Source organism: Centruroides sculpturatus, unplaced genomic scaffold (genome assembly GCF_000671375.1).
Source record: "Centruroides sculpturatus isolate CEXI.00-Female unplaced genomic scaffold, Cexi_2.0 scaffold390, whole genome shotgun sequence".
In the NCBI taxonomy this organism is placed as follows: Eukaryota; Metazoa; Arthropoda; class Arachnida; order Scorpiones; family Buthidae; genus Centruroides; species Centruroides sculpturatus.
The window spans coordinates 52812-64705 of NW_019384599.1; the positions used below are offsets into that span (position 1 = coordinate 52812).

Sequence of the window (11894 nt, forward strand, 5' to 3'; positions counted from 1 at the left end):
ATCAGGTTCAATGTCCCGTTTGAAATACTTCACGTTGAATGGTTTGTCACCTCATTACTCTTATCCCTTCCCCCTTTCTTTTTAAATAATTATTATTAGAAGATTAACAGTACAAATATAAAACGACTAGTTAAGCCACTTCGAAAGTTCGTTTGTCTGTACGTTGCCAAGAAAAAGCTATGGCTTCCTGCTACTTTCTTAACAACCAAAGTCATTTCGAGTACCGAATAACAAGAAAAGATATAGAACAAAGGACGTTTTCAGTCATTTGTTCTGCCGTTTTTTATATAATTTACCACTGTAAGCTGCATACATTTGGCTTCTGTAAGCTGTAAAAGTGCTTCTTATAAATGTTCTTAGGCTCTGTACATTTATGACATAAAGTACACGCTCATTATCACCGAGATAAGGTTAGAAGAATGGCTTTTATGAGGATAGAAAAGTCTTTAATAATTAGATCTATACTCGGTCGATACGCCGCAAACACTCCATAAATTATTTTCTTATAGAGTTTTACGTCTTCTGAATTGTTAGAAAATATCTATTTATTAGGTTATTATGTAGTAGAAAGTGTATAGGGGGAATCGAGCCACTGCTCCATAAATTATACCCTAGTTAAATGGGATAGCAATGATGGTGGCACAAGTGGCCAATTTGCACGGTTTCTACGAATTGTACCTTCGGTAAATTACAGTAAAAAAGAAAAAAAATGTCAAAATGCAGCTGTTAAACGCTTGTAGAAGTGTTTCAAACATTTGCAAACACGCGCATCGCCTGGTAACTTATTGCCATTCTCGAATACAGGTTGAGTGACCCAAACGACTAGACATTCCAAAAACGGGTTTTTAAAAAAATTCTTGATATTTTGGTGCTTTCACAATCGAATGAGCTTCGGACAAAGGCACTCATCCGCAACTGGCTCATAGAGCAGAGTTCGAATGATAGCTGTCTGCCCTTCTGAACCCCTTTGTCCTCTTTCACCTTGATGTATGCAGAAGTAGTAGCCATTCCAGGAATACGCTTTCACAATCGATTAAACGTATTAAATCGAAACTCTTATATCAGATGAGGTTTCTGTGTCTTTTTCGATCGAAGATCATCAGCTTTTTTTTGAAGGACGTCGGAGTAAACATTAAATATAGAACAGATGTATAAACATAGAGCAGTGTAGCACGTCACACCAAACATAAAATACGGCACTTAAGCACAGCTTAAACACGGAGTAGATCGTTTAAATATATACAGAACACAAAACACATAACAATAGGCATAAAAAAACACACATAATATAAGAAAACACTAAACAAAAACGGGACAGAAGCATAATAGCCTACGCAACATAGACTTCAGCATACTACACATACAACATAACACAATCGTCACACATATATCACAAGCGTAACGGAGAACGCCAACAAATAAAAACGTCACAAAAACAACGTAACAAAGCCGTGTTCTGTATTGTTAAATTACTTCCCAAACGTTTTTCTGTGTATACGTATAGAGTCTATTGTATTTTATACATAGAACACAACACAATAAAAGCTATTTATTTATTTTTTTTGTATTTTCTAGACAGAAAACATAAAAATAAATACTTCACACACACCTTTATCGATAACAGAAAACCGGGGAGGAGTTTATAAACCTGGTATATTTTTGACAAGTGTACTGATTTATAATAACAGTAAACAAACACGCGATGAATTCGGATCGATTATCAAAACAATTCGTGCCCTTTTTTTTTATAACAAGTAGAACAAAGGATTTTGATTTTTTTACTGCTTATATATTTTTTTCTATTATTATTATTATTATTATAAGAGGTATATGTTAATGTTAATGTTTCCTTACGGAAAACGGGTCGCATTCTCTTATCTGGAAAACCTTCTGTTTAGCAACATCGACCTTGATTTTAGATGATGACACGTTACAGAAAATCGTTTATTGTTCAACAACAGTTAGTGTACCAAGCAGGGGCACTCCCTTATTGCCTGCCTGTATTAACCACGGTTGTTTTGTCACTGGAGCGAGGTTCCTGCACTTCTGTTCAATGCTAAATCACCGAAAAAAAAAAACTATATATATATATATATAAAAGAAAAACGAATTCATAACTCGAGTTAATGCACTGTAAACTCGATAATTCGTTAAATAATTATATTAATGCATGGAATCTTGTTTACCGATACGCACACCCGGGATGTTTACCTGTTTTTGACACCGGTACCCTTTCCCAAAATAAAAAAAATAAAATAAACAAGATAACGTTTTGTTATAAATAGATCAAAATTAAAGTTTTCTGTAGCTTTTTCTAAGTCAAGATATCATCTGTTAGGACGTTCAACCTTTTAGTTCTGTACTAAAAAAAGTCATGTGTTAGATCGATAATGTAGATATTTTATTGAAGGTGCTTTTTAAATGGTCACCTCGTTCTTCTGTATATAGTTTGCTACCTTCTTTGACAAACTCATTCAAAGAAAATTCTTCTTATCAAAGGCAAGTATACTCCTTAATCCGCTTCCTCTTTAGATTAATGATCAGAATCCGGATGTGTATTGAATGGCCAACTATGGAAAGAATGATTAAAAACTATGTATGTGTGTGTGTGTGTTTTCTTTCAAACTTTTCTATGTACTTAGAGGTCTTAGATTAACTTTATGAACTTCTTATCGATTGAAAGAAACGTGTCACAGGACCAATCGTGTTAAAACTTTAATTAACACAGCCTATATTCTCGTCTTGAACTGTGGATTGGATAATTGCTAGCTCGGTCTCAAAGGACGTTCCTGCTCTTTTAATTAATCTTTGTTGATGTTTTTATTAGATTTATGCTTTGTTTTTCCGTTCATTTTCGTCATTAGAAAGATATTTTCTTTTAAAAGTCTTAATAATTATTGTTTTAAAAGTGTTAAAAGTGGATGCGAGAGGATGCGGCGCGACGTAATGGATGCGAGGCGAATATTTGGCAAAAAAAAATCGTTAGCAGCTTCCGTTTCCGGTTTTATTTCGCTTTGCCACACAAAAATGAAACACTAGAAATACTTTAATCCATAAAACAATACGTAAAACACTGAAAAACTGGTGTTATTTTAAGCCAAACACCCGAATTTTCGGGTGTTTGGCTTAAAACACCCGAATTTTCGGGTATTTGGTTTAAAATAACACTATTAATTTAAAAAAAAAAACCGAAATTTTAATCGATTCTTTCTTAAAATGGATTCATTTATGCTTATAAAACATTAAAAAAAGTTAAAATAACAGGGGGTAACTGTTATTTTAAGTTGTTTTCCCTCTGTAAACCGCCTGCATTTAGAGAAACTAGTGTCCAATTTTTCTCTTATTGTTCGCTACAAACGATCCCTCATTCATAAAAACTGTCAACGAAAAGGAAAAGAGTTAATTATATCTATTTAACAAGGGTATAATTAACCGTAAGGCCTCAAGACAAAATAAAATAAAAATGAAAAAAGAAAATAACCTAAAAGTCTGTCATTTACGCTCTTGTTACTTCTTGTAAATTCGATTCTATAAAGAACACAAAATACAATTGATGTAAAAATACCCTTCATTATGGTTCAATAGAAAACTCGGTCAATTTAGAGGATTTTTTTTAAATTTTCTATTATAATCAACGTATCTAAAAACCACTATCCGAATAGGAAAGATATTAGATTACTACTAGAATCCACTCTACACTACTAGCATTTTCGAATTTACAACTAGAACAAAATATATACCACTAAATCCTCTAAAATACAGAGGATTGTTATCATAAATCCTCTGAAATCTAGGGGATCTAGTAGTAATTTGATTAGCTTACTACTAAGTTAGAATCTACTTCACACTACTAGCATTTTCGAATTTACAACTAGAACAAAATATATACCACTAAATCCTCTAAAATACAGAGGATTGTTATCATAAATCCTCTAAAATCTAGGGGATCCAGTAGTAATTTGATTAGCTTACTACTAAGTTAGAATCTACTTCACACTACTAGCATTTTCGAATTTACAACTAGAACCTACTATATACCACTAAATCCTCTAAAATTTAGAGGATTTTAGATAGTACAAGAATTCGCTATAAATAACTTAAATACTCTATAATCAGAAATTACTAGAATTCTCTAAATTCTAGAGGATTCTAGTGGTATCTAGTGGATTCTAGTTACTCTAGAATCTTCTAGATATTGTTAGAATATATTAAAATATTACTAACGTAATGTAGAAACTAGAATGCATTAGATATTAATAGAATAGATTTTCTAATTAATGCTAGAATCTACTATATACCACTAAATCCTCTAGAATGTAGAGGATTCTAGATATTAATAAAATCCCTAGAAACAACTTAAATGTTCTATAATTAGAATGCACTATATACTACTAGAATTTTCTATTGATATTTACATCCAGAATCTATTAAGATACTACTAAAATCCTCTAGATTCTAGACAATTTTAGCGGTATCTAGCATATTCTAAACATCTCTAGAATCTCTAAAACATTGTTAAAATTCTGCTGAAGTGTTTTAGAGCTAGAATGCATTAGAAATAACTAGAATATTTTTTCTAATTGCAGCTAAAATCTACTAGATATCACACTAAAATCCACTAGACACAACTGGAATCTGTATATCCCATTATCACATAATTTACTGCAATAGCTGATAAGTGTGTCTCATTTCTTGATAAGAGAATCTGTTACAGAGTCAAATGATTGTGCCACTATTCTAGTAAAAAATTCTACTAAAAATCTTGTAATTTCTAGTAAAATTTACTTATTAAACGAGGAAATTTGCTGGTTTCCCCCCCCTACAAATTATCCAAGGAAATTGAAACTTGTGTTACTTCCCTACTGTTCTGCTTATCGGTTACTTGTACGTGGAAGTCGAAATTGGTATATTGGTGTAGAAAAACAATACGTTTTAATAAGTTTTACAGCATTTAAAAAGATGGTATCTCGTTACACCCCACGTATATGTTAGATAGAATGTCGATAATCACGCGAGCTATCCCCCTCTCACCTGTATTAATCTATGCGTTAGACATATGTAGGTGAGGGACAATATACAGAATCGATAATCAATATACGGTTTTTAAATACAGTAGGGGGTTTAGGAAAGTAGATAATAAGGCAATGAAAACTTAATATACATCTTTAAGAGTTTATACGCCCACATTATTCGGAAACAAGTGCACGTGATGAAGATTTTGCGTGTTCTTACCCTTCATTACCGATCCCACTTTTTTTTTTTGTGTGTGTGGTGTGTGTGCGCTTGTGAGAGGTTCTAGCCAATAGTTTGTGGAGAACAACAAAAATCAATTCGGCTCCTGTGACGTCACGCTGGGCTTCTGCAGTGCGGTAGCGCTCGTCGATAAGTCGAGTGCAACAACCTCAGCTACTGTCGACCCTCTCGTAGGCCGGGTCGTCAGATATATCTTCTGTTAAGATCTGGTGTGGTCAACACGCGCCTTTCACAGATATGCCAGGTGAGGCATGCCACGTGTTTAAAACGTTCTGCGTGCTACACCGGAAGATCTGAGTTTTCAGGTATGTAGAAGGCCGAGCTCTGTTGCAACAGCATAACACAACTCCCTCTCTACTACAGCACAGTGTATCCGGCTTTCGTCTGTTATCTTGGGCTTAAAAAAAAATAAGCAACATGCCAGAGCATAAAGCACAGAAAAAAAGAGGTATATTATATACTCTTACGTGTCTTTTATTCTTATTACAATTGATCGAGTAGTATATATATATATATACACCCCTAAAATAACGGCACTTTGTAACGTTTAGAGCTAGCGTTACGGCCATTAAATCTATTGTTTTAAAATTAAATTTCGCTTGTGTACGGTCGCGTTTTTAGCTGTAAACGTTGCTAAGTGTGTTTATATAAAGCCTAGTGTTTGTAGTGATTACACACCTGACACCTGTTCCCATAAAACGATGTAAAAATCCACCAAAAATAATACGAATTTAACACTAAAATACGACCCCAGACACTAGTTTTAAGTGTTAATTTTTAAACAATCGTTTAACGGTTAAAGCAGTGTATTACACAATACGCTTAACAGATAGCGCTTATCTGTATCGAAGAAAATTAGTAAAAATCTATAGTAAACTTCCAAAAAAAAAAAAAAACCTGTAATTAATCAAAGAAATGTAGAGAAAATGTAGTGTATTGACCTCGTATAAACATTTACTTTTAAAAATAAAATTAAAAAATAAAAAAATTGTAGAGAAGGCGACTTAATATTGTCTATATGTCACGGTTGGTTAAAGAATGCTCGGAGGCCTCAACTACCCAGGATGCAGGTGTTGTGTGGCCATTTAAAGGTTTCCTGACTGTCTACACGGCTTATAGGCAGCTTTAGCAGCTGGCTAGTTATTGTGTAGCGCGCCTATTGCCTACTTCTTACTCATACGTTTCTACGTTCTACAGGACGAACGTTGGACATAAGCATGGCTCCAGTATACAACTTTCGTCATGTCGAGATCGACAATATTGGAAGGGGAAAAAGGTTAGTTTTTTTTAATTGTAATTTTTCTTTCTTCTCTATTTTATTAATTATTTAAATCTCTCCTCTTATTATTCTTATTCTTATTATTATTATTTTAAATTAACTGTGAATTTTCTGAGTCGAGTGTGGAATTTTGGAGGGAGGGGGGGGTTTTTTGTGTGTGTTTTTTTTTATTTAGGGTTTTTAGGGAATTTATCTATACAATAGGTAAACGTTTTTAGACGGTTTGTAGGGAATTTTTACGGTGATTTATTAATAAATTTTATATGATTTTGGGGGATTTTAAAGCACTGTTATTAATACTTTACTGTGTTATATTGTAGAACACTTTTACGTGATTTTTATTATGGGATTAGACTAGTTTTATGATGAATTTTATTGAATATTTGGACAGTTTTAAGGATTTATTTTAGTATATTACACGTAGAACATTTTAGGGATTTTTTTTTAAAGGGGATCCAATAGAAGAATAGTTTAAATAGTTTGATGCTCTACTTGTATTATTAGCGGGACATTGTTACGGATTTTATTCGTAATTAACGATGGGTGTCGACTAGTGATAGACAAATAAAAGAATTTCGACCCAAATAATCATTGTTTTAGTTGCCGTTTGATGCTAGAATATATATTATTTTTTTAGATGCTAGAACGGTTTTCTAACGCTCTCCAGATAACAGTTCTGTTAGATTTTAATCGAGATAAACCCTACTCCAGACAGGCGAAAACCTGTTCTATAACAGAGAAATGTTAGGGTAAAACGTTAGAAAGCGGCGATAAAAATTGTGCCAATAGTCAAAATCTTTCTGCATCTTTGAATATGGCCCAAAAGACCGCATGGTTGCACAATATTAAAAATTCAATACAGCCGCACAGACGTCCTTGAAAGCGTGAAGAATGAACCATTATCTATGCTGTTTCCATCTCTGTATGTCACCAATAAGCTATATTCCATTTCAGACACTCGAAAGAGATGAAAAAATACCCTTCCCCCCTCCCAACTGCCCAACTACTAGACTACTTTTTCGACCCTCTAAACTAGAAGAGGCTCCCCAGATGAGTCGTGCAGTCCCCCCCATTTTGAAAGTGGGCTCTGTATAAAGAAGAGGGGGGGACGAGAAAATTCCCAGGCTTCTCACGAAACACACCTGACGTCGACCTTCTTTTATAAGCAGAGCGAGGAGTGCTATACAACCTTTAATATATAGAGGCCTCGAATGGGCTACAGACAGACAGATATACAGATTACATAGGCCATTTTTTTTATTTATATATTGTTTCTGTATAGAATTGCTATTGCACACGCCAGTTACTGATATATCCCTGTGTTTTCGGAACCGTAATGGTGCTATTTGTGCATGTAAAACGACAATAGCGGGGTCATGTGACGTTATTGGAAAAAGGGGGGGTTGAATAAATTATTGTTTTTTCTCACGCTTCGATAGTGAGAATTCTAAACGAGGAAGTGTAATATTAAGAAGTAATTAACTTAAAGAATTATCAATTATTATTAAGAGAAGGGGAGGAGGAGGAAAAAAAATAAATAATAATAATAATCCTTTAAAAATCCCCTTTTCTCTGTCATGCTGAACCAATGACACTTATCGAGTTCTTATTTATGTAGTAATTTGTAGCTGGAGCGTCAGTTTGTCTGTCCTTAAAATTATAATATATAATGAGTTATATTGTCTACTTACGTTGATAATAGTGATCGAGAAGTGAGCGTGTATTGTGTGTTTACTATAACTTGTAACATGTCTGTCTGTCTGTCTGTCTCATAAAGGCTTTCAATATTTGATTTTTTGTTTGCTGTTTTATATATTAAACTATTTAAAAAAAAACGAAAAACTTATTTGTTTGAATAGAAAAATATAATATTTGCCTTGTTTAAATGTAAATATGTATATATTTTTGGAAACAGACAAACAACCGGACGTACTTTATATTATAATTTTTAATTGAAACAAATATTTTCATCTATTTTAGTATGAAAAACAATACTTAGTGTTTATATAGGTGTTGAACGTTGGCTTACAGATTAACAGATAACTATAAATAAACAGAGCGTTAGTTTGTCTGTCTGTCAGCGAAGAATCATAAAATATAGAAAGTTAGATTGTCTTTTTTTTTTAAAAAAAAAATTCACTAAACGGAACGTTGGGTTGTCTGTTCGTGTAAATAATTAACATATATAGAACATTGTTATTGGAATATAAAAAAAAGAACTCAGCTTTCTATATTTTATAAATCTCTACTGACAGACAAACTAATGTTATACTTATTACAATTATTTATTAAACACAGTTCAATGTTCAATATACACAGATATAAATTAATATTTACAGAAAATAAATGAAAGAACTTGAAAATTATATTGTTTATATTGTCTGTAAATAATAAAAAAAAAAAAAATATATATATATATATAGAAATTTCGAACGTCTGTTTGTCTGCTTTCTATAGAAAATCAGAACAATATAACTCATTGAACTGTCTTTTGTGTATTTAATTTAAAAAATAGCGCAAAAAATATTCATAAAATAATTAAAATTAATAATTATTATCANAATATATATATATATATAGAAATTTCGAACGTCTGTTTGTCTGCTTTCTATAGAAAATCAGAACAATATAACTCATTGAACTGTCTTTTGTGTATTTAATTTAAAAAATAGCGCAAAAAATATTCATAAAATAATTAAAATTAATAATTATTATCAACGTTTATTAGGTTAATAGGCTATTAGGCTATTAATAGTTTTCCTTATTATTATTATTATTTTTTTATATTGTTTAAATAAAAATTAAGGGAAAATATTTGAAGAATTACGATCGTTAAGGTTGTCATGTTATTTTATGACAAGTAGGTTGTGTTCAGATCACTTTTTTCTTTGTTTTTTTTATACTAGAATTTTGATGTCCTCGTTCAAATATTGACTTGTGCATTCTTCTTCACTGCATAAACACAGTAGAAAGAATGTCAGGTTGTCTATCCGTCTAATAGAGAATTAACCTACGTAGCACTATCCAGTAAAGAAGAGTGCACAAATAAACTAAACCATTATTTTTCTCCCACTCCAAACAGAATTAAAGTCTCTTGTAGTTAATTAAGTTCTGGTAAATTTACTTAATTTTATAATCTAACGTGACCGAGAAGCTAAAGAGACCATTAAATAAGCAATTGAAGAGGCGATTTATGTTCTTTTTTTCCTCCCTTTCTACGTCGTGTATTTTATTCTCTTACATTACTGAGAATAATCTATGTTCAACGATTTAAAAAGTTAATTTAGATTTAAAAAAATAAATAATTTGTTTCAAAAAATTAAATAAAATAATCGATTGTAGAAACATAAATTAATTAATTACATAAATTAATTCATTTCTGTTTTTATAATTGAACATTTTATTGAGTAATTAACAAGTTATTTAATTGTCCATTAAGTGTTCAATTTTACATATTTAAATAAATTAACACGTTAATTTTATACGTAAAATGATTAATTTTGCAATTGATTATTTTTTAAAACAATTAAATCACGTGTTAATTTACCATCTGTTCAATAAATTAAAAAAAAAATAAGTGTTCAGTTTCAGAAATAGAAATTAATCTGTTACGTAATAATAAACAAAATCAACACGTAAATTAATTAATTTCTGTTTCTGTAATTGATTATTTTTTTAAACAATTAAATCACATGTTAATTTCTTATCTGTATTTAATTGTTAAACAAAAATAGTCAATTGCACGAATAAAAAATTAATTAGTTAATTAACATAAAGAAAATTAACATATTGTTTAATTGTTACGAAATTAAGATTTGTTTTTTTTTTTTTTTTTTCTTAAACTGAACATTTTTGCACTTAAGGACCTTTAAACGTCGAGAAATACAAAGAAATTTGGGGAATTTTTCAGTATGTGTTTGTGAGGGGGACGATTCTGTTCAACCACTTTGAAGCTTAATAACTTTAAAGCTTTTTGCTGAAAATTTCTGAAATTTTGCAGGGAGGTTTGTGTATTAAGGGCATTAATGCTGTTAAATTTTGGTGGTTAAAGGTCAAGGGGGTGGGAAGATAGAGAGGGTCACGTGTAATATCTCGAGTGTGGTTATTAGTATTTACGATTTGTTTTTTTTTTAATATAAAACTCATCTCTACCGTGAAAATGAAACCTTTCACAATTTTGTAATAATTAATAATATACAAAATTATAAATAAAATCTCATAACAGGGTGGCGCAGCATACAATTTTAATGTTTGGCCGGGAAAGTTACGCAACTCATTGTTGTATTTTTTTATTATTAAACAATTAAACAATGTATTAATTCCGTTTCTATAGTAACTAATGCATTTTTATTTGTGCAATTGATCAATTTGTTTAATAATAATTAAGCAGAAACAGAAATTAAACAATTAAAATAGAAACAAAATGTAAATTTCAGTTTAGAAAGTTGGAATGGACAGTTGAAAGTAAGAATATCCTTAATTTCTGTCAAGTGTTTTATTATTTATTTATTTATTTAATTAATTTTCCATCAGTTAGACTCGAAAAGGATTTAAATTATGCAAATTTAATCCTTCTCAATCCGACAAGTTAAGAGTTTAATTAAATTACCATCCTTCTATCACGTTTAAAAAGGATTTTTCGACGTTGTAAACAATTTTCGGTTAGTAGTTAACGCCCCATGATTCATTAACCAGTTGGGATTTTACGAATTTCCTGTTTAATATCCCTACACAGATTGAAGTAAAGATGATTTTATTACTGTTTCTGTATTATAAAGTTCGGACAGGGCTTTTTTTTTAAATGTTTTAAAAGGTCATTCACGTTTCCTAGTAAGTTATTGCTGTCATAAAGCAGGAATAATGACAACACTTGTGATGGGTGCATCCTATCGCCGTTTTGTAATATTGTTGTAAATTGAATTTTTTGTGCGTTATACGCTTGCCAAATAGAGGGAAAATATGAATTTTAGAGGTAAAATCTAAAACAAAAAAAATATATGTTTTGAATGATAATTATTGTTTCATTTGCAGAAATTCATCAATAGCATAAATTGAAATTAAGTTTAATTATTAAACACGTGTTCAGTTTTAATAAAAATTGATTATTTAAACCACGTGTTCAATCTAACAGAAATTATTTTTTATTATTAAACCACGTGTTCAGTCTAACAGAAATTGATTATTTTTGATTATTAAACCACGTGTTCATTATACAGAAATTTATTATTAAACCACGTATCTAGTCTAACAGAAATCGATTATTTAAACCACATGTTCAGTCTAACAGAAATTGATTATTTTTTATTATTAAACCACGTGTTCAGTCTAACAGAAATTGATTATTTTTGATTATTAAACCACG

General features: G+C 31.0%; 1 protein-coding gene across 4 annotated transcripts in view; it reads left to right on the top strand.

The window, feature by feature from the left end:
• The first annotated feature begins 5315 nt into the window (after positions 1-5315).
• LOC111624938 (microtubule-associated protein Jupiter-like) overlaps positions 5316-11894 on the top strand; it is a 26503-nt gene continuing 19924 nt past the window's right edge. Inside the window, exons 1-3 of one of the 4 annotated variants that reach the window (XM_023367930.1) lie at positions 5320-5558; positions 5617-5701; positions 6451-6529. In XM_023367930.1, coding sequence (XP_023223698.1) covers positions 5671-5701; positions 6451-6529 — 110 coding nt within the window. In that variant the 5' untranslated portion in view covers positions 5320-5558; positions 5617-5670. Of the gene's footprint in view, positions 5702-6450; positions 6530-11894 lie in introns of all 4 variants that reach the window. The other 3 variants (XM_023367931.1, XM_023367929.1, XM_023367932.1) reach the window with 3 other exon arrangements.